A 23,909-nucleotide genomic window follows, 5' to 3' on the forward strand; every position below is an offset into this window, starting at 1 on the left:
GGTGGTGTGTTTATGTTGCCATTTGGTGGCAGCAGCTCCCCTTGTACAGTCCCGTCCTGAGGAACATCATGGGTGGTCTGTCCCAGAGACTCTGTACCGGCTGTCAGTGTCTGCAGTGGGGCAATCTGATCTCATGAAATTTAGTCATTTTAATCTGACTGCAGACTATGTGTTGTGGACATGAATTATGTGAACGTTACGGTGTACATTAATCACTTGTGTAAAATTGTGCAGATGTTCACAGTACTGAGGGAACAACCGATTCTCTTAGTATGTTTAACTCTACGGGGTTTGGTTGGTAATTCTAGACATTATGTTGTTACTTGTAGGTCAGAGTCTGTCTGTCAGTCCTCAGCCTCCTCAGCAGCTCCCCCCCTCCCTCTGAGGTCAGAGGTCAGCAGGAGGGTCACCAGGCCACCGGGGTGAACCCTCCTGTCAGCCTGAAGTCCATCTGTCTGGCAGACAAAACATGGAATGTAACGGAGACAGAGACAGGTTACTATGATGACTTTATGTACAGAGTTTTCACTTGTTCATTTGTTTACTGGACTAATTACTTTTGTCCAGGCAACCTTGTCCTTTTCTGACAGCAACACATTTATTTATCTGAGTTGCATGTTACACAGTCATACCCAAGTCACTGAGTACACAAGTTGAACAGATGATTTCACCTTAATGTTTTTCCACTGGATGTCTTGAGTGCGCATTTGGCCTTACAAAAAGAATGGTGCGTTTGAAAACACGCACGTCTGGCGCTTCCTTTCTGGCTTTATAACAAAAGTCAAGACAATAAACATTTCACAGTGAGAAAAATGTGTTTACATTGAGGGTGGCGCACTGATTTCACACCTGCAGCATTAGCCCAGCAGACTCTGCCAGGTTGGGAAGCTGCGACGCCACCTCCACTCCACGCGGCGTCGCCGGTGTTTTCACAAACTACTGTCGTGTTTTCTGTCAAGTTCTCTTCGTGCATTTGTCGGCGTGTAACACGGAAGTTGCATAACAACAGTTATCCATACAAAATACAACGACCGCATGAGATGTAACGTCGTCCCGTAGCTGATACTTCAAGAGGTTATCCTCCAGCTTCACCGCAGCCGACAACATGGTCAATATCGGGCTCACTAAAGTGGACGATGCGCTGGCAGCGAAACACCCGGTGAGTTTTGACTTTCACCTTCTCACACCTGGCTCTGTCTGGATCCCCTCGACTGGAGGACAGTGACTGACATATGAACTAATGATTAAGTGCTGCAAACACTGCCAGCTTTGGACTGCAACTGAAAGTGGCATCCAAAGTATTTAGCAGAATCTATCATGTCATGATGGCTGTTCTGTTTTTCTCTCTCAGGGTTTGGAGAGATATGCTGCCTGTCAGTCTCATGCCTTCATGAAAGGGACTGGGAGCTTTATATTTGGTAAGTGATATGTATGTTGCTCACTGCCAGACACACACATTGGAAAATACAATTTCATGAAAACTTAACCGTCCCCACAGTGATTATTGTTACCTTTATGCTAGTTATAATAATACATTGTCATATCACATTGCTGTTATGAATCTTTCAGTATATTGTTGCCTTCCTGATGTGCCCCATGTATCCCATGTCACCTCTAGGTGCTGCTGGATTGTTTGCCTTTCAAAAGGCTCTCCAGAGGAAGTTGCCTTATCCCCTTCAGTGGAACCTGCTCATTTCAATCGGTGAGAAATATAGGCTTTAAATGGTAACTAATAAACCAGTGGCAATTATTTGCTGTATAAGATATAACGGAGATGTCACTGTTTTGTCTTTCCTTGCCTTTTTGTAACTAATCTCCTACAATGCATTAAAGATATTAAATGCTGGATGTCACTCAACTTGCTTCAGCTAAATGAGAATTAAACAGAGATTCTTTTATGTGGCACCACCATCACTAATTATTATTATTAATATTAAATCATTATTAACCACAACCCAGGTCTCATCTTAAAATCTCAGTGTTAGTCAGAGAAATCCATCCTTTTCCAACTCAACATCATATCCAAGCTCAGGTCCTTTCTGTCATATTCAGATGATCTAGAAAGAGTCGTTCATGCTTTCACCTCATCCTGTCTTGATTCCTGCAACTTTCTGTATTTTGGTGTTAGTCAAGCTTCTCTGTGTCGTCTCCAACTGGTGCAGAGTGCTGCAGCCAGGCTCTTACCTAGATCAAAGAGGACCATATTACACCTGTATTAGCATCGCTGCTCTGGCTCCCTGTCAGTTACAGAATTAAATTTAAAAACATACTATTTGTTTACAAAACCTTAAATGGTCTTGTCCCGCTATATATCTCTGAAATTCAGTGCCCATATTGTACATCTAGATCCCTTAGGTCCACTGATGATCTCTTATCTGTCCTATAACGACCAAGCTTTTGCTGTAGCTTTTGCTTTTGCCTAAATTGTGGAATAGTCTTCCATATAATGTCAGGACAGCTGAATCCACTGAGATCTTTAAGACTCCATTAAAAACCTACTTTTACTCTTTGGGTTTGATTTCTTTTTAGTTTTCTGGTCTGTCTGTCTATACGTGTAATTTGTGCCCTGTCTGTTCTCTTGTATGTTAGATAAAGAACTTTGTAAAAACTTGTTTTGTGTTTAAAGTGCTTCATAAATAAAGTTCACTTGACTTGCCTTTTTCTCCCATCGCTTCTCTCCTTTCTCCTCTCCTCTCCTCCTCCTCTCCTCTCCTCTCCTCTCCTCTCAGTGGCCTCGTCAGTGGGGAGTTATGCAGTGACACGCTGGGAATCACAGAAGTGCTCAGACTTGTGGCTGCTGATAGAAACGGGCAAAGTCCCAGACAGATCGCCACCACAGGGTGAGTAGATGGCAGTGACCTTTCCTCTCAAGCTTGAAAATTTGGAAATATGGAAATTGTAATGGCAGTATTATTTTTTCAGATCATGTTTAGGAAAGTGAAGCGACAGGGCTGCACAGTTTCAGTCCTGGGCCGTCTGTGTCGTGTGATTCTCACCAGATTTATCTGAACTGGCGCTGGTTCTTTAGTCACAGGGAATGAAATGAAGACGATTTGCGAACTCTGGTATTTTTGTTATCTTTCTCTCTGTCTGTCTTTCAGTGCCCAAGCCGGAGGAACCAGTAGGACCTAAGAAGACGACATATGGCGATGTGATGGAATGACAGTGCTTTGAGACATTAAAGACACACACACACACACACACACAATTACAGTTCTGTAAATACGGTCATTTATTTATACAACTACACCTTTTCATAATATGTATCTTGTTGGAAAGCATATTGCCCTGCAAAGCTAAAGAGCAGCAACTGCAGGAGAGCAAGACAAAGTGAAAGTGAGAGAAATGGCTTCATTATCTTCATCTTCATCATATCCTGTCCTGACAAAAGTATTCTTGGTACAGATTCAGAACTACATAAATTATATTGTTTTACATTTTTGTTAAAATGAAATCTAAATCTTGACCTTTCAAAAACACACACACACAAACACAAAAAGCAGTTGCTGCTGTTTAGCTTTGTAGAGCAGCATAGTTTTATTTTCATCATGTCTCACTGGATGCTTTGCCATGCAGGAGATGAGATAAGCTTTTATCCAATGTGTTTGGACCGACAGTGGATCTTTTTCACATTGACTTACTTGATGAACGATGGTGCTATGCATGGAGAGAGAGCTGGAGTTGAGATGGTACATAATTAATTGCATCCCAGTTCTAAAGGATTGCTACTACAGAAAGTAAAAATCTTACACATAGGGCCTAATTTTATTTTTTCAGTATGCCACATGAAGGAAGTGTTAGTATTTATGAATCTGTGGTTCTTTTGGATTTCATAACAGCATTTAAGTGTGGATAAACTGACACATTTTCTCAATTGGAGGTCAGGAATTTGTTTTGGTGTTCAGGGGGAGTCAGATGTTAAGCCTGTGATCCAGCATTATTTTGATGTGTTTGTTGGCAGGACATGCTGCAGAATTTATTCTGTAATGTGAAGGTTCGCCACTAGTGGCCGCTCCATACCTCATGGGATCTGCAGAGCTGTTCATGTTCTTGTACCCTCATGGGTAGAACAAGCCAATAAAGGACCATTACATTATGTATCAGTGCATCGCACAAACACTTTGTGTTTTGGTTTCAGAATTGTGACTTCAATTAGACATATATTTAGTTGTGTTATGCCCTCTGCTCCAGAAATCCAATTCTTTTGCAGAGAACATCCTCTTTAATTAACATTCTTAGCCATTTAATAAAATGCTGAGCGCAGCAGTGTCATCCTCTTGAAATTATTTAACTTTTTGCCTTCAGCCACTGAGTGTTTATTCACTCTGTCTTATCCAGTTCTGTAATGCTCCACTGATCCCTGTGTTATCTAAAGATTAACAAACATTAATCCTGTCTGGGTTTATATCACTTTTGCATCTGTGAGTGCTTTGCAAAGCACAATGAATTGCATGGGATTAGATGCTAATGCTAATTTAGAAGTGTTGACAAATTGAACAAAAGCTGTAAAGATGAAAGATGGGAGGGGAAAAATAGAAGCAAATGCTAATTGGATATTTGTCTACAATTGCTCCTGAAGAAGTTATTATTGAAATGAGGGGGAATAAGGCAATAATTGAGAGGGGAGAGAATGACAGAGAGGGATGAGACCAAAGTGTTTCTCTAATTCTAAAGGCCTCGCCCAAAGGGTGACCTTAGATCTACCTCCATCCTGCAATACTTCAATTAATTGTTTTGCTTTGTTAAGATCTAAAAACAAATGCGACCCTACTCTGCCCGTAGGTGTAACTAAACCAGTCCAAATCCATCCGCTTGGTCCGGATCTGGCCAATTTGACTAAACAGAGATTGCACGTCATATTTGTATGAATGTTGTTATTTTTGATTAACTTGGATGACATTCAAGCTTCAAATGTATTCGTCAGTCAACCTCAAACAAATCTGAATGCTCACTAATGTCAGAGGACAGGAAGATGTTTTAGTTGACACATTCAGGCACTGTAGCTAAGTAAAAGCCTACCTCCACCCACTACACACTACTGCTGTGAATTCTGTCCATCTGGTGGGAAGCAGAGGTAGATTTTTGACTCATAAAACTTTGTATACCAGAATAACTTGTTTAGGGGTTATACTATATGACTCATAATCCTGTCTCTACATAGAAAAACGATTTGTACTTGGCTCAAAGAGAGTAGATGTGACAATTTGTCTGGGAAAAGCTTTTCTTCGCCATTCTGAAAAGACTGGATGGTACTGTTTGTGTACCACTCATAATCTTCCAACTAAATGAAACAAGTGGATGTTAGGTTTATGTTGAAGGTCTGGAGGTTCCTAAACAGGCACTTGGTCTGCTCAGATTAAAAACGGGCCGGGATGCAAACAGCTCGCAGGATTACTTGGGAGCAGACTGTCATATGTCCGCTGTGTGTTGGCAGTGTCTTTCACACTTGAGTAGGATGGTGTGGCAACGTAAAGTGATAATCCACTGGGTGCCAAGGTCCGTTGCTGCCTGGTGGACTTCCAGTCTGAGACTCCCTCTTGGCTCTGTCCGCTGCGCCTCTTATGTCTATATATAAAAGATTATTAATCCGCACAGATCTCAAATACACAGCTCTGTTCTGTCTTTTACAAAAGAGCTTTAATGCTCATCTTCCAAGAAAACTAAAAATGACAATCCATCTGCTGACCCAGAACAAGAGTCAGACACCAGGGACAATCACTATGTGCATATACAGTATACCAGTAAAGGTAAAGTTGCTTGAGGCATCGTAGAATTAACGCTGACATTTATGCTTTAAATTTGTCACAACTGGCATAGTGCGTTATCATTTACTATGAAGCTTGGCATTTATAAAAAAAACAACAACAAAATACTCCAAGAACACTGCCCAGTAGTTGAGATAAATTATCAACTACATGATTGACTCCATAGATATCCTAAAGAAAGATGTCAATCTCCATTTGATAACACTGTACACTACTCACTGTTCCCCCTACATTCATTCAGCAGCAGTGGGCCACTAGAGCAAGAGCACAGCCACCACTGCTACAGGAAATGCAAAGTTTTAATCAACTTTTAACTTAATTTCCTTCCAAAACACAACCATGTATAGAGCTCCTGTTTTGAAGTGGTGGCTTCATCATAGTAAAGCATCCAAATAATAAACCCTGTAGCCTGTTGGAGCTGTCTTCTGCAGTACAGCTGAGACTATAGGACCAAGAGAGGGTAGATGTGGAACTAAAATAAATCCCTAACCCGCACTATAAAAAATATAGCGAAACAAGGCTGCAGTCGTTTGAACAATAAAGTGCAGCAGTCACTGACAATCTTATTTCTCTGGTGGTAAAACCCATGTTCAAAAAGGCAAAATGAGATTATGATTATATTGTGCTTTTTCTAAGCTACACTGTGACTGCAATTTGCATAGCTGAACTAGTTTCTCTTTCACTACTGTATAATAATGTGTTATTAACATTCTGCTCCAGTGCAGGCAGTTGAAACAATAGACTCTTTCAAGCATGGTGTAACACCTTGAGTGCACAAAACGACCAAAGTCCAGGCTGTAGATTCACGGCGAACGACCCAAAGAAAATCCAGTAATAATGGGAGCTGGGAGCACCGGCAGCAGGGGGAAAATGAGCGTGCAATGCTTGAGGAAAAAAACAGAAAACGTTTGAGATGGGAGATGCTCATAGTAAAGCCATTCTGAATAAGGGAGGACTTTGGCTTTGATTTAATGTTTTTTTTCTCTCTCTCTTTTTCTCTCTCTACATCTCTATGCAGTCTGAATCCACCCCCACTCTCGCTTGCTCTCGTCCTCCCACTGTAACTCAGATCTGATTTAACACCTCCAAGATTTGAAGGGTTTGAAGCCCCCCCCCCCCTCCAAAAAAGAAAAAGAAAAACCCCTAATGTATTGAATCAGCTCTCAAATCCTCCGTCACATGCACAGTGATATTGCTAAAATGACAGACTGAGAAACAGAGAGCAAATAAAGAGGCAAAGGACTGTGTGTTTATGTGTGTGTGTGTGTGTGTGTGTGTGTTAAACAAGAGGATTGCCCAGCCAGTATAGTTGAGGCTCGGTATATTTCTAAAACAAACAGTGCAGACCGGTCTTTGCACACACGGTTTAAAACCCTGCACAGCATCTTCGTGCAGAGTGTGTGTGTGTGTGTGTGTGTCGGTTTGTGCAGCAGCAGTGTATGTGCGTGACAGCAAGAGACAGAGAGCGAGAGAGGAGAAGAAGAGGGGGATTGAGCGCTCAGTTGTCTGACCCTGTGAGTCTACTGATCAGACTGAGCTGAGCTCCTACTGGACAGCCTCTCTCTCTCTCTCGCTCTTCATCTCTATCTTTATCTCTCTCTCCCCTTCTTTATTTCTGTCTTTCTTTCTCCTTGCTCTTCTTTCCTTCTCTTTTCCACCACTTTGTCTCAGTGATATAACCACAGTGGCTCACAATGCATGAAATCAAAAAACACATACAGTTTCCAACATAGATAATCCAGCCCCATTGGAAAAAACAAAGCAACTCCTGGGTTAAATCTATATTCTGACTCCATGTTATCGGGTGTTTCACTGCAACAAATCCATTGAATTATGCCCTCTGGCCCACTGTAAGTCAATTAAATTAATGTGTTATCAATAACAGCTGGTATGTGATTGATTGTTATTGGAAGGGGGAGAGATGAGAAACCCTATGTATGTTTTTCCTGTGAGGGGATTAATTGATTGTGTGTGTCATCTTTCTGCCTCTTTTGTAATAATGTAAAAAAAATATATATATATAGAGCATTTGATGAATTTAAAGTGAGAACATGTGATATAATAGCCATTCTGACAGGAGAAATGACTGAATAATACCGGTTAGGCAGGCAATGAATCACAGAAAGATCTTTGTGACAGTGACACTAAATAACTTCACCATTAATCACTGATAAGGTTTCTGTGGATGGCAATGGGACGAGTATTCGAGTCTGGGCACATTAGAGAGCGTTTGAGACAAACTGGGCCGAGGAGCTGAATGTTTCTCTCTCTGGACGTGACTCACCGCAAAGGAAAGGGAAGCAGAAAAGAAAAGAAAAGAAGTGTCCCTGAAGTGCCAGAAATTGTTGTGATATTTTGACTCTGTGGAAGTTAAGATTCAAGTTGCGACTTGTGTGCAGGGGCGGAGTGGAGGGTGAAGCCACCTGAACCTTTCAGCCTGGCGTGTCTTTAGGAGAAATTCTTGGTATTCACTGTAGCAAGTAATATGATGAGTTTAAAAAAAACATGACACCTACTCTCCCATATTGACTGCTGGAATGAAAGTTAAACACAGTCTTTACTATTGAAGTTAGGAGTCATCATAGGAGTTAAGACAATTGCTTATAAAATATTTCATTTTTTGAGGACATTTTTCAAATATTGCCTGCCAATTTCATGTAACATTTTTTTCCCCACCAAAATTGATAGGCTATAGTGTTCTGGAATTAAACCCTTCATATCAAACAGATTCATAAAGATAGGGGTCTTTAAAGGAAACAAAATCATAAAGTAATGCTTTTCTGAAAATATAATTGCTTTTTGTTTGTATTGGTAATGGGTTGCTTGTATTTTTCCACACCTTTCTTTACCACTACACCCTGGCTGTGTGGAGGGTCTAATATCAGGCTGTATGGATCTCAGGGTGAATAACGTCTCGGCATTAGTAATAACAAAAGCACAACTCAAACTGGTGCCTTCCTCGGGCCTGCACCAATGGGCGCTGAGCTGCTGCTCGCCGCGGCCAATGGCAGGGTCCCAGGACTCACACACGCAGATATTTGAAGGGCGGTCCTGACAAAAAAAAAAAAAAAAAAAAGAAAGTACATGGATTGCAGAGCTGCAGAACTGGGTTAGAGAGTTTCGGCGAGAAAGTAGACACTGAAAACGATACAATCTACGAAAGATTTGGGGGGAAATCTTCAAAATCTTCATAAGGATACGTGTTTTTTCCATTCAAAAAGCAAGTATTCGTTTCGGTTATTCTGGATATTCTAGGTAGGTTTATGTGAACGCGGTAGCCAAGTTGTATTGGTGTGATTTAGTTTATCGCCATTCAGTGGAAATTATTGATAACTTCATGGCTTTGATAGCGACTGACCAGGGCTGCAAACTGAACGGGCCACCGGCAATTTATGGTAGAATTGGCGCAAGAAAAGAAGTCTTCCAGGGCAAAACTGTCAAAATGCAGCCCAAAGAGACGGAGTATTCAACAGATGGCCTGCCCAAAGCGTTTCTGCACAGTCTGAGGACCCTCTTTGACATTTTGGATGACGGCGGACGGGGCTTCGTCCACATCTCGGAGATCGAGAGCCGCTGGCAGGGCGCAGACACCCGGGACCTGCCCGGCGGGGTGCTGGGCTGCCTGAGGCGGGTCGCCCCGCCGCATGGCTGCCTCACCTTTGAGCGGTTTGTCGCGGGGCTGCGGTACTCGATGCTCAACCCGGAGAACAGCCATCACTTCAAGGCCCAGGCTGCCGTGCACCCGCAGCAGGCACAGCCGCACGCGAAGCAGCACCTCCCGCCGCAGAAACCCGCCCCGCTCTCCACCTGCAGCGTCGGGACGCGGGTCGAAAACAAAGTCCGCCCGCTGGGGCCGAGCAACGTGACCAACACCGCCCAGCACCGGGCGTCCTCCCTGCAGAGCCGGGCCAGGCCCGAGGAGGGGAGCGGGTACCCCGCGTGCGGACCATCGCGATACAATGCGGGCTTCGAGAGGTCCGGACGGAGTTTGGAGAGGGTCCCCGGCGTCCCGGAGGGCGGGTGTTACCGGACAGACCCGGTCCATGTGGCCAAACAAGCCGTGCCACAGCAGAGCCGGGTGAGGACCATTGAGTCTCTCGCGCTGGAGTCTCCGCAGCTCCAAAGACCGAGTAAGTTTGTCCAAAACATTAAAAAATAATACTCATAAATAAATAAAATCAAAGATATTTAGCATAGGATTTCAGGACCTTGCTGTTCATAGGCGCAGAGCCACTTGTAGATAGATTTTGGTGTGTGTGTGTGTGTGCGCGCGCGCGCGCAGATGCAGTTCAGTGAGTTCAGGGAATACTCATATGTCACTATCTGTCCCCATTAAAACGGTTAAAACTGTCAGAGCCCTGATACCAATGTTACCATCTCTCACCTGAGCTACTGCAAACAGACTCTCTCTCTCTCTCTCTCTCTCTCTCGTGCACACCCCTGTCAGTCCTAATGAAACAGCTGCTTCCATCCCACTTACCACAGTCCTCTCAAACTGCTCTATTTGTTTGTGACTCTTTGTTGATTTGCTCCTGTTGTTGTCAAAAGGCTTAAAGGATTACAAGAGAACCTGACTTGAAATAAAGAGAAACTCCTGACTCGACACTCAAACAGTGTGTAAGATTATGAGTCAGAAGTGGGGCCACTTAGCATTTAGGAGTCTTGTCATGAAAGGCTGATTAACTCCTGCAGTCCTGTCAGATCACAAAACAGAATATACTCAAGACTGTATTCCCAGAAGAAAATCAACAAATTACATGCATATTTGTGTTGATATATCCCCTGCAATCTTGTGATTAGCAGTGCATTTTAAAAATACACTGCATGCGTCAACCCATGCAGTACACACACGTGCTTGCTTGCTTGCTCACACACACACACACATACACACACACACACACACGCAGTCTGCTGAGTGTGTGTCAGCATTTGTCATCTGACAGGCGTAAAAGCGTGCGAGTGTTTGCTGTCTTGGGAAGGTAAAAACGTTAACTTTAAAGGAGAGTCCTGGCCAGAATCCCAGCGGGGGTCAAGAAGAGTCATTTGGGGGTTTTGCTAACACGCTACTCGGGTATCAGCATTATGTCACAGCTTAAACAGGCCGTTTGAATGCCTCTGCTCAAATGAGGGGCGCCTAACTGAATAATTGCCGTTGTTATCTGTCGATCAGGTCAGAGATCATGTCTGAAATTCCTGGAGAGTTTTTTCTTGAGGGTTCTGGTCTGTGGAGGGATGAGGAGCCTGGCCTTCCCTGCTGTGGCTCTGTGGCTGGGGAAGGGATGACGGACAGTTTTACGAGCACCCAGGTGTTCAGTTAGAGTCGCCCTGGTGCACCTATAGGTGGGTGAAATGCCCGTGTTGCTGCTCATTATCTCGTTCATACAGTATGTACAGGCTGTCAAACAGGCTCGCTCTCGTTCTTTCTTCCTCTCACGCAAACAAGCATACACATACATTTCATTTTTCTCTCTCTCTCTCTCTCTCGCTCTCTGTCACACACGCACGCACACACACACACACACACACACACACACACACACACACACACACACACACACACACAACTGTAAGAGTCTGTCAGAGTTTGCCTGATCTCTATAGCCAGGCCTGTCTGGAGCTATAAGTGTGACACATCTCTCCGTCTCTCTCTCTCACTCCCTCTCTCTCTCTTTCTCTCTCTCGCTGTCTCTCTGTCTCTCTGTCTCTCCCCATCTCTCTCTCTCTCTCTCTCAGCCCCCGGGGGCCTTGACTACTTACATCACTTGCACTCAGGACAGAGCTGGCGTTCGTTGGGATAGATAGATAGATAGATAGATAGGCGAGCAGTGTCCACGCTGTAATCTCTCACATGCAGCCAAACCCTGCTGGATTAGGCCAGATTACAGCAGACAGGCCCGGGCTCACTGAGGCACGACAGCGGTGAAATCCTCCTCACCCCTCTGGACATCATCACCAAGCACGGCCTCTCTTGCTCGCTTTCAATTTCTCTCTTGGTTTTTGGGAAAGGTGTTGGACTTTGATACCAGTACTACTTATTAAAGTGCATGCAGCGAGTCATGCTCTCTCTCTTATCATTCTGTTACATGATGCTCACAAGGATTGAATAGGAGGAACCCATTCCTTATCAGTCTGTAATGATCAGCTACATGAGATCACCTGCACATGGAGCAATGCACATAGCTGTAAAAAAGTAGCCAGTCTAAAGTAGTTTTTTCCAGGCCTGGAGAAGTTATGAAAAGTGATAAAAGGGAGAAATGTTTTGGAAAAGTCATGAAATTTTATTTGTGAAGTTATTTATTTATTTACTGTTTTCTTGAATACTGTCACATGTCACAAAAACAGTGAAAAACAAAGTAATGCTTAAAGTTCGTGTAATTGTTGGTTACTTTTTAATTCAGTCTCATTAAAAATTGGTCATGGATATTTGTAAAGTGTTATAATTTCATCCGTGAAAAGGTGTGGGAACCCTGAAAATGGCAGTCAGAACTGTGAGGAATATTTTCTCAATACTGGCAAAAAAGAGATTTAGCATTCACCAAAACACAGAATGTGATGTAACAAATCTTTGTGCCGTAATCCAGGGCGAGCATCAGTACAGTTGTTAAAAAGAATGATGCACAAAAGCACAGATTTTTACATCCTGACATAGTATGGACTACGAATAGCTATGTCTGAACATAAGGGACAGGCAGGGTATTCATCCACCCATTGACTGAGATTTTGGGGAAAAAGATCCTCACATCATACAGTAGGTTCCACCTGTAATGAATCCACACCCCACTCCAGCCAAGTTTCTTCTTCTTCACACCTTCCCAGTTCTTCCCCTGACCCTGTTTTGCCTGAGAGACGGCCTTGGCACAGCTTGCTACTTCCTCCTGCTGATGGATTTGCTCCACAGCCATCTTTCTTTTCTTCTTTTCTCTCATCTTTCTTTTCTCTGAGGGAGTTGTCCTGCAGCACGAACCCTCCCACGCCTCCAGGAACCATATTTGGTTGCACATTAACAAGGAAGTTTTGATGAAAGCACTGACAGAAATTATTTACTAGATGATTAAAATTTTTTTTTTTTGGTCTCCTCTGTATTTTTAAAATATTACTGTTTTTACATCATTTGTCCTCATGTTTTCAGTGTGCACCATGCAATGCAATCTTGCTTTGCTGATACCAGAAATATTTGCTGAATACGGCTCCCTCCTGTGGTATACATCGGCAAACCAAATGTATGCATTATCAGGTCAAAGTAATACATTGTCTCTCATTTCTGTCTCTCACTGGTGTTCTTTTTCAGTGTATGTTTACAGACATTTAAACATTTACCCAAATAAAATTACATTTACATTTGCTAGTTCAGGCGCTGATTTAGAAGCACTTGATCAAACTTTGTTAGGGTGTAAAAATCAGGAGGAGTTCACGTTTCTTTGGTACATTTATTTTTCCAATAACCCATGCAAACACAAGACATTTTTCTTTTCACTTTTTTCATTTTTCATTTTGTACTGGGGCCCTGAGGACAGTCCTGAAGGCATCCAGGGAAACAGCCTGACACGGGGCTGGAAGGCAGCCTGATGTTGGCTGTAAGAGGCAGAGTAATACACATCTATGCTTTAGCTCTCATATAGCTCAGGATCTTTTTGGCAATGTAAAACCCAGTTTTAGACCAAGTAGAAAATACATTATTACATATTTAAACAATGCGTAAACAGCTGTAATTATCAAAAATATGCACCAGAAGAGAATATGTACAAAATGATGCTTTATTTTTGTAGCCCAAAAGATGTAGTCTAAGATGTAGATGTCTAATAAACTTTCACTTTTAAACCATATGTAGCCTCATTTTAGCCTAGACGTCTATGACCATGTAGACATCTTTTAAAGGCACACTATGCAGGCCTCCCCCCCACGCTACATGCTGTTTTGCCTGTGTGTGTACAGTCAAATTGTGGCTGCCTCCACGCACCGTCCCACCTCCTCTTCATGTGCTTTTTGTGAGCGATGTACAACAGCTATTCCATTGCTTTTGCTGCTCTGAAAGCAGCCAAACAAACGAAACGTTCTTTCAGGCGTCCATATTGTTCCTACCTCAACCACTTTAACGCTCTGAGGAGGGAAGAAGGAAATTCCAAGTGGGAAGTTTCCCAGTTGTCTTGAACGTACCACACCTGCCAACACAGACGAAGGTTACCGCCCCGAAATGTCCTGAGCACAACAAACACAGGCAGAGGATGCAGAAGGGGAGAGAGAATCGGTAGTCATGAGTATTTGTATATATTGCCAGTCTAGTGAAGTGGTAATAAAGTGTGGTCATTTAAAAATGTTTTAAGCAGTAATATCCTGCATAGTAGGCTGATCAACATAAATTTACCCAGTGGGCAGCTTACTTTGGGCCTAGAGGACAACTGGATGTAGACATCCGGTGGTGGGGTTTTGAAGACAGTTAGGTACGATCCCACAGAGGCTGGCTGCAGTGGAGCCTGGAAGGAATCCCAGTGTTTGTTCAAAGAGGCAGCTGGAAGCAGAGCTGGAGGACAGTCTGGATGGCAGCTTGGTGTTGACCCAGAGACACAGCTTAAAGTAGAGCTGGAGGATAGTCTGATGGCAGCCTGGTGTGGGTGCAGGGAGGCGTCTTGAAATGGAGAAAGGGAGGCAGGCAGCATGATGTGAGGCCTGGAGCTTGAATTGGGGTCTGGAGGATAAAAGCATGGTGTGGTCCGAGAGAGTCAAGGGGGTCGAGTTGGGGTCTGGAGGACAGTTGTGTGGAAGAGGAGCCTGGAAGACCTGACTGATGTGGTTCTGTGTGTCATTGCTGTAATTATTTATGTTATGTTATGTGGTTAGGTTATGTTTTACAGTATGTTGTTTGTTTTATGTTATGTAAGGTGAGGTATGGGTTAAGTTAGGTTGGGTTTTATGTGTTTTAGGTCAGGTGAGGTTAGGTTATTTTTTTTTATTTTAGACGTATTTTATCATTGTCTTCTTAAGAGTTTCATCTCTTCACTGTCTGAATCCCTTCACTCTCCTTCCTCTGGGTACTCTCTCTCTTTCTGCTCTCTGTTCTATTAACCAGACGAAGGTTACTGCCCAGAAATGTCCTGGACACAACAAACACAGGCAGAGGAGGCAGAAGTGGGGAGAGAATCGGTAGTCTTGAGTATTTGTATATACTGCCAGTCTAGTGATCTAGTGGCTTGGGTCTCGGCTTGGACCGCTATGGTTTTAGCCTGGACGTTGCATTTGGCCTCCTGGGTTTGTGTCCTGGGCTTGCACATGAGGAAATGTTTTTTGTTCTAACAGTTTCCTAGTTCACCAGCTGTGCTTCTTAGAACTTCTTCTTTTCATATTCCTCTTAAGTTCTCTTCCTCACCACCTGCTCCTACACTTTGCATTTCTCCCTCATTTTTCTTTATCTTCTATAGGAGACAAGCATCAATCATTTCCCTCCTGTTTTACCTTTCAGTTATATTGCAGCAGGTATATCTGTTGCTATTATGTAACCCAATCCGGTGTTGAGACTTCAGGCATAAAGGCTGGATGTAAATGAAAACTATCTAACAAAAAACACATCAAGTGTCTGAGCTTGTGAAAAACAGATGGACATACCTGGAGTATGGTGTTTACATGTCCAAACAACACCTCCAGTAATGCAACTAATGTTGCATCCACATGTCTTAATCATAACAATAATATTCAAAATATAGCTTTAAGTGAGGCCACATAATTAGATGACGGTGTTTATGTGACCCATGCCTTCATCACATCAACATCACTAATTGTTCAAGTTCAGGTTTCAACTTTATTTGTCCCCTAAGGGCAAATAAAGTTGTCAGAGCAATCAAGCTCCTCTTTTTGCCATATACAGGAAGGTTTGAGTGTCATCTGTGCTGTTCAAAAGAACATATACATATTTTTATTTATTTTTTTCACTCTCCATGACCTGTTTTTATCCTACTGCTTACCAGTTGTTCAATGTTTTTCATTAACAACATTTGAGTATCTTTTAAACAAACTGAATAGAGTGAGTCAGACTATATGATGTATTCAAAAAAGGATTGCACAATGTACATATTTTCCTACAATGTTAACATACATTATTCTCAGCAGGTTCCCATTTAAACTTGGGATGCGTAAAACCAGTAATTACCGGCTGCATTCCTGACTCCACTGTTGTGCTGAAACTGATTTGAAATGTCTCTGCTCTCTCCTTTGTCTAGGTGTTGTGGAATCAGGTTTACCAAGATCTCAGAGTGAATCAGCTACAGGATTTACTGGCGGCTCCAGGCGGCACGGGCGGAGTCGGGATGAGCAGAGGCGGCACACCATATCCAATGGCGTGGACTACGGAATGGTTGGTACACATGTGCACACACACACACACACCACGCACACACTAACGAAAAGAGAGTCTATGCACAGTGTGTTTCGTGCCTGTGCTTTAGCCTCATTCCTGCCTTTGTGAGAAACATGGCTATATGTCAATCACAACGTTTACATAGACGGAGAATTCTGTTCTTAACCCGGTTGTTCAACTAACCGGGGTCGACATGTAAACATCATAACTGTGTTAGAACAACCGGGTCCAGCTCATACTCTGATTATGAGAGAAACCTAGTTAAGATGCCTGGCTTACTCCCATACTAAACAGGTTACTGTGGCATGGAAACATCTTACTCCTTTCACTTTTCGTTTACGCTGTCTTCGCAAATTCACTCCCACAACATTATGGGCATTTTGATGTCAACAAAAACCTGCTGACAAGCAGAACTTACTATTACTATGACTCTAACTATTGTGATCATCATTTCCTTCCCCTGTGTTGGAAGTAACCTACTGCTGAGTCAAAGAGTGTAGCTGGCAGTCGCACCTTTTTACACTTTTTTGCTGGCAGACCGTCCCATCTGTGGATGGGACACTGCAGGTGGACAGGAATATTCTGTTAATTTGTTTAGTTATGGCAACAGGGAGATTTAATCACAAGGAATCAAAGGTCCATGTAAACAACTAAACCCGAATAAGACCTTAAACATAGTCAGTGTTAATTAATTAATTCTGATAACTCCCACAAGTTTGTGTTTACTGCCTTTATATGAGACCCGAGGTTATGTCATTAAACTTTAGCGTGATTTTTCAATTAGTACCTTTTTTTTTTTTTTAGTTGTTGCTTCTTGAGTTGGGTGAGAGAGCAGAGGATCACTATTGCAGACCTTCAGACAGACAGAGTTTTTTTTAAGACTAAGACTCTGACGATCTTTAGTCTGGTTGGATATTTCAGGGCTTGTGCCTTTTCCTATCAATAAACATTTTATTTATGTAGAAAAGTAAATAATGGAAACGTGAAAATACCAGAACGATGGTCTGCCTAGTGCAGGCTGCCCTCTGTTTCACTTTCTATTGGCCCCCACATTCCCCTCCCACCCCTCCGCTCCCTGCCCCCTCCCTCTCTCTGCCCCTCCTACTCTCCAGTCCTGTGCTCATGCCTCCCTTCTCGCCCTCTCCCTCACTCTCTGTCTCTCCCCCTGCCTCACCATTTCCCATTCTCTCTGGCTTTGCCTTTTCTCTGTCTTTCTGTCCCTATTTCTGTTGCCGTCTCTGTCTTTCTTCCTTGACCTCTTTCTTTCTCTCCTCTTTCTGTTTCTTGGAGAGGCTGCCTGACTGACTCCCCTCCTTCACCCTCCCTCCCTCCCTCCCTCCCTCCCTGCCCCTCTCCTCCCCCCCTCCCCCTCTGTCCCTCCCACCCCCTGGCCGACTTGGCCTGCTGCTGCCCTGATGGTAGTGAGCCGGGTTGGGCCCAGGGGCCTGGTGGAAGCAGGGGACTCGCTCGGCCGGCCCGGCCCGGCCTGGACAGCTGTCTGGGCCGCCTACACTACTGTCTTCATCCCCCTCAGCAGCAGCCTCTACAGCAGCAAGGCCCTGCAGTTTTTCCTCTGGGTGAGTAGGATAGCAAAACAGAAGAGAGCGATAGAAGGGGGAGGAGGGAGGGAGGGAGAGGGGGAGAGAGAGAGAGAGAGAGAGCGAGAGAGGGAAGAGGTGGGAGAGGATGGCATGGACATGAGATTACTGGCAGTTAGTTAAATTTGCTCTCTGAGACGGTTTGTGTTGGAGTGTGTTTGAGCAGATGTGCATCAGGTTGTTTCAGTATATAACTTTGAGATTGAAGAGAAAAAGGTGAGATAAACACATGTCATCAAGTTCATGTTGGATAGGACACTATCCACTCTGTATCTGTGCTGGTTTTAGGGACGTAGCTCCTTGTTTATTGGCTCTAACTTGTTGGTAACTGCTTGTGTTATTGGAGGACTTCAAGGTGCGGAGCGTGCCGTTTGGTGTTGCTTTGTAGATTAAGGTTGAAAGGCCATTATATTGGTCTTTGTGTTTTTAGCTAAGCGGTGTCATGTTATTGTTCTGTTTTGTGTGTGTGTATTCATGGTGTGGGTTCATTCAGCCAGCTGGGACAAGGACACCGCACACGCACACATTTCCATAACTTTACTTTCCATAAATTTATCATTTACTGTTCCGTTCCCTCCCTTGTTCTCCCTTGTGTGGATTTTCCCCCTCTGCTCCCCTTTAAAATAGCCGATTTGCCTTTGCTGCGGCCCACCACACAATCCTCCAGCCTGACACTGGGTCATGCTTCATTCTAGGCACGGACCCCCCCTCCACCCCCTCCCTCGCTTCCTGTGTGTGCTCTCTCTCTCTCTTTCTCTCTCATCCCCTCTTCATTCTGTGTGTGAAAGGGCCGTAAATCTGTTAAATATGCATTAACAGGTTTGAGTTTGGTTCCTGCGACCCCTTGTCCGGGATCGGTATACTTCGGTAACACACTGCCCCGTGTCATGTAATGCTGTTGGGACATGTATCGCTGTGTATGACTGTGTTTTGGCGAGCTGTGGAATGTATTTAGAGGCAGGGGGAACGGGAGGATGGAGGGATGGGTGGAGAGAAAGATGACACACCAGGTGGCTGAATGCCAGCGGTGGGGCCTGGGCTGTGGCAGGGTGCCGCACGGACAGCCTGGTCAGCACAACTCAATGCAGGCTGGCTGGGATGCACACACACACACACACACACACACACACACACACACACACACACACACACACACACACACTTTCTGTCACACATCTCTCTCTCTGGTTTCTCTCTCTCTCTCTCTCTCTCTCTCTCTCTCTCTCTCTCTCTCTCTCTCTCTCTCTCTCTCTCTCTTTCACACACACACAGAAACACACACACACTTTCTGTCATACATTTCTCTCTCTCTTCTCTCTCTCTCTCTCTCTCTTTCACACACACACACACACACATAAACACACACACACTAGGGTGGCCATGACTGAAGTGGGTCCGCTTGTTTACCCCATTCTTAGGTTGCTGCGCGGTTGCCATGACACTGGACTGATTGCTCCTCTAAACATTGTCTCTGTTCAGGATGGGGTGAGAGTCAGGCACAATTGGTATGGCGCCATTGTCTCCACCAGCACAAAAGAGGTTGCCGCAGATGCCCATGTGAAAAGATTGGAGTTTGTCTACCATGCAAAGTACTGGCAGAACCAGAATACATGGTTTCATTTGATCTTGGCAGAGATCAGCAGGCTTTGTTAGTGATGGCATGGAAAATACATAAATCAAGTTTGTTTTTATGATGTCTGGTATGTAAAGTGATCATACAGGAATGGACTTCAGGCCGGTCCGTTGTAGTTGTTAATCAAGTTTTTCTTTCTTTTCTTCTTTCCTCTTTCCTCTTCCTCTTTCTCCCTTTTCCTATCCCCCTTTTCACTCTCCTCCCACATATTCTCCTGACTCAATTCCCTCCTTCTCAACTCACCCAGTTGAAGCAAATGAAGGAGCTGGAGCAGGAGAAGGACTCCCTGCTGGCGGGCCTGGAGGTGGTGGAGCGGGCCAGGGACTGGTACCAGGGCCAAATCCACAATGTCACAGAGAGACAGCGGCAGGTCGGCCAGAGCACCCACTGCACGGTCAGTACACTGTAGACTGGACCCGGGTGAAACTAGTGGAAGTGGGATTTATCATGGGATTTATTGAAACCACTAATTCTTGAAAGTGGATATTCACTGGAGATTTTCATTGACTTTTTCTTCTGCACTGGTTTTGAACAGACAAATACTTCCTTAATTGCTAATAACTGAAATCTGAACATTCTCAGTGATCTATGAATTGACTGAATATGAATATTTATCAATTTAAAAACACTTCCCAACGAAACAGCATTTAAATGTACCCCTTTTTCACCAAACCTTCATCACCCCTCACCTCCTTCTCATAATACTTTTCAGGTCTTGAACAACTTTCTTGAATTTCATATGTCTTTGTATCTTTCTCGCCTGCCAGGATTTCTTCACAGAAGCCAACCAGAGTCGCATGAATGTTCTAATTCCCAAACTGCAGGAAGTCAACCGCTGCCTTAATGACCTCATTTCCTGCACTGGGATGGTGAGTGTTACAGACTGTAGGCTCCACATAGGGTAGTTTTACCCGTGATGGGTCTAATAACACGTAATGGTCGAGGTGATCAAACTTTGTCAAGCGTTCCTCGCTGTCCAATGATAAGAAGAGGAATTTACAGGAAAATTTGGATTCCAGGAATTTAAGAAACAGTTTCCTTTAAGAGTGAAATCCATAACGAGCAGTTTTAAAATAAAAAAACAAAACACTTTAACACTGTTAGAATACAGCTGTTGGTGATGTACTTTGCATTTCTGGGCCCATTTCTGTTTTTCTTATTACTGGATAACTGTCCAACCTAGACAACATGACGTCATTTCCAACGCAGCTACAATGGAGTGTGATAGGAGAAAAAAGTTTAGCCATTTAAAACATCAACTGTAATCGTCAGGTTTTGGTGTCAGTCCCTCAGAACCCACAGCTGAACGCAACAAGTCCAGGCATGTTCTCTGGGGGCGGTTGAAAGGCATTCTGGGAAATGCAGGAAATAACTAGCTGAAGTAGAAGTAGACGAGGCACGTTGAGGGAAAGTGGGTCCAGCAAAAGAGTAAATGACAACACTTCATCACAAAGTAACTCCTTGAATGTACTGAACATCACAGATTGATGATATCTAACAGTGTAAGAGTATCTGAAGGTGGACTTTTCCTTGAACAGTGGTTCCTCTTCTCTCTCAGCAGTCGTTCCCTTCCTCTGGTGCTCAGACGACAGCTGTCTCCTCCAGCTCCCAGCCTCCAGCTCCGCCACAAGCCATCCAGAGACTGAAGGACCAGAACCGTCTCCTCACACAGGTAAATCACATGCAATACAGTCTATACAGTATATATATATAAGTCACTAATAGCTTACACTTCATTACTGACATTTTTTTTTGAAGTTGCATCAAAGTACTTTTGCTTCCAGTGAACTCCACCTTTGGCAGTGTGCATTTAACCCACTCCATCTCTCCTCTCGTCTTCTTTTTCATCAAGGAGGTGACAGAGAAGAGCGAGCGGATCACGCAGCTGGAGCAAGAGAAGTCGGCCTTGATAAAACAGCTGTTTGAGGCTCGGGCCCGCAGCACGCAAGACGCCAGCACCATGGACTCCACCTTCATCTAGTTCTGCTAGACACGACACCATAATATCACCATGTTTCAGCTGTGAAATGGCCGCTATTCAACCGCGTTACAACCATCACCAACAAAATGTGATACAAACATTACATCGCGATTTGATGTCGATTTATATAGTACCTGCGCTGGTCTCCAGTCTCATCTGGAGCAAACTTTTAATAAGACTGAAGCGATCCTGTCTGACAAGCTCAGCGCGGCAGGACCCTTGTTTACCCGACTGACCACTTTAGCACCTTTAGCCGCTCCATCGTAAGACCCCAGACTGCAATATGTAACCACTCCACCCCAAAACAAAACATGCACCGCCTAGAAGTGAACACTCCAAGTCCGGGTCCAGCTGCCCTGGGATCCAAGATCCTGTTAGTTGTTGCCTCCCCCCTTTCCTACCGATGCCGCCTACACTCCCACCAAGCTGAAAGCCTGGAACTACCACTAACACTACCGAGAAGCTGCTGAGAAGCTGCTGAGATCTCCTCGCTTCATTACTTGAAGGATAACGGCATCTGCTGGATCTCAAGAATGAAACCAGACTTTAACACTCCCAGAAGAGTATTTTCACTCCCGACCCTGCACTGTGTAGGCAACAGGAAAACATGGACTTTGACCTAGACCTTTGTCTCCCAAAAACTATTGTACAAAGACGGTGGGTGGAGTGATTTCCATTGGAATTATATGGCACATTCGTATTGTTGAATAAGAAAGTAAATCACCAACTGCACCTGCTTGCTGTGACCTATCAATCATGTTTTTATTAGTCTTTATTTCAGGTGCTTTGACCCCAATCGCCTACATTCAGCCCATGTCTTTCAATATTTCCCCACTTGCGTGTTTTAGAAGTAATGTAACTGATTGATATTAATAATATCTGTTTTCCTGACAGTGGGACACTTGGCGGTTTGTAGAGTGTTTTATTTCAAACACTGTGAGACAGAGGATCTAGCTATAGGATGTCACCTGTACAAGTGAGTAGAACAGTGTTTTTATTAGTATAGCAGCATGTTTGATGTCATAACCTTTGCCTGAACTTTGAGACAATTGTTTCAAACACTGAAAAAAAAAACTGATGGGAGAGCAGCCTAGAAGCCGATGAGATGTAGTGGAGGAGATGGATGAGAGAAGTTTGCACGTGGAAGAGACTTGAGGAGGATGGTGCACATGGTGAATGTGTTGGAGCCCAGTTGATCCCCAGCTCAGGGTCACGGCACCACTGGACCGGACCGGACTGGGAAGGCTCAGACTGAAGTGCTGCAGAGTGGGATCTTCGGTTGACAGACCTCTGATGTCATGTCACGTCACAAAAAAACAAAAAACAAAACACTAGACTGGCTATCTAGTGCCACATCCCGTCTTTACAGTGGATGCTTTTTTTTTTTTTTTTTTTTTTTTACTCATGAAGCCTTCGTCATAGCATGGTTCATATTTTTCAGTTCTAAATAATCGCTATTCTGAAGAGATTTCTGTTTGAAACCTGAAGATTAAACGTTACCACAGAAGTTGGTGCCCTTTGGTCCTCACAAGTGTCTCTCTAAAGCAGCAACAGGCTGGAAGTGGATGGTTTCTGTACCGTATTGTAAAAAACACTTAGACATCCACAAGTTTACAAGAGGAATATTTAGTTAGTGAGTGGCAGTAGAAAAGAAATATGTAGTTTTGTAATGGAACTGTATGGTACTGCTGGGATGTCTGCACATAACGTAGCTACAGTATATACTGTTGATGTCTGTTTCCCGCTTGTTTGATTGTATGTCTCTTGCTGCTCAAACTACATTATTTGTGAGTGCAACCCTTTCCCCTCTGCTTTCTATCAAGAGTATTCCAGCTTCCAGTGAACTGTAAAATAAAAAAAATATGACCAAATGGTGCTAAAGTGGTCGTATGAGACTCCATCTGTATTGCTCCGTTGCTGTGTGTTTTTATCTTGTGACCTTTACCATGTATTGCATCGTATCAGGGTAAGTAGGCTGTTTAAATTGTTTAAAGCCAAATCAATGCGTAAAGTATTAATCAAATTGACATTACATATTTTTTCTGCATTTCTCAATTTGTACATTCCATGATTTACTCAATTTTTCCTCATCCTTCCATGTGGTACCGACAGCTTCCTATTAAAAAGTGGATAAACTATTTAATCCTTCATCCTTGTTTTGTCAAAAACATGAATGATTTGAGAAAAAATAAAAACAATAACAATAAAAAGATTTAAACACACACACACACAATAAAAAAGGCATGTTTTATAGGTGAATAATTGTGGTGCAGATGTATGATACGTCAGGTTTAAGCAAAAGAAGACTTATAGTCGAACAAGACAAGATGACCGACTGGCACATTCACAGTTGTTTTCTTTTCCTGCTTATTAATAGTACAACTTCACTGATAAAACACATTCTGGGCATGGCAGCACCGAGCAAGGTGACTGGTTGTGTGCAAGTGTTTGCCATTTGTTTTTTGTCCCTATGTGTTTCTGTTAAAGGGCCGTAGAAAAAACACCAACGAATCCACACAGCAGATCAGTGAATTTCCAGAATGCTGCTTCATGCTCAGTTCAGCTGTGACTCCCTGTCACAAGTTAA

General features: G+C 43.6%; 2 protein-coding genes across 3 annotated transcripts; both read left to right on the forward strand.

Annotated features, from left to right (window-relative positions):
* Window positions 1–993: 993 nt before the first annotated feature.
* Window positions 994–4,260, forward strand: tmem141 (transmembrane protein 141). Its single transcript, XM_071522358.1, has 5 exons — window positions 994–1,159; window positions 1,352–1,418; window positions 1,619–1,702; window positions 2,730–2,840; window positions 3,102–4,260. The coding sequence occupies exons 1-5, from the start codon at window positions 1,106–1,108 to the stop codon at window positions 3,161–3,163; spliced, it is 378 nt and encodes a 125-aa protein (XP_071378459.1). The 5' UTR covers window positions 994–1,105; the 3' UTR covers window positions 3,164–4,260.
* A 4,684-nt stretch (window positions 4,261–8,944) lies between these two features.
* Window positions 8,945–23,356, forward strand: sapcd2 (suppressor APC domain containing 2). Of its 2 annotated transcripts, none has more exons than XM_071522354.1 (6): window positions 8,945–9,895; window positions 15,974–16,107; window positions 19,589–19,735; window positions 20,109–20,210; window positions 20,900–21,013; window positions 21,194–23,356. In XM_071522354.1, the coding sequence occupies exons 1-6, from the start codon at window positions 9,103–9,105 to the stop codon at window positions 21,320–21,322; spliced, it is 1,419 nt and encodes a 472-aa protein (XP_071378455.1). In that variant the 5' UTR covers window positions 8,945–9,102; the 3' UTR covers window positions 21,323–23,356. The 2 variants fall into 2 exon arrangements, with proteins under 2 accessions (XP_071378455.1, XP_071378456.1); XM_071522355.1 differs by having other exon boundaries at window positions 20,903–21,013.
* Window positions 23,357–23,909: the final 553 nt, after the last annotated feature.

The sequence above is a fragment of the Centroberyx affinis genome, unplaced genomic scaffold (assembly GCF_046629955.1).
Source record: "Centroberyx affinis isolate AG114_WGS23_722 - 3 ecotype Tasmania unplaced genomic scaffold, CSIRO-AGI_Caff_v1 ptg000977l_1, whole genome shotgun sequence".
Classification (NCBI taxonomy): Eukaryota; Metazoa; Chordata; class Actinopteri; order Beryciformes; family Berycidae; genus Centroberyx; species Centroberyx affinis.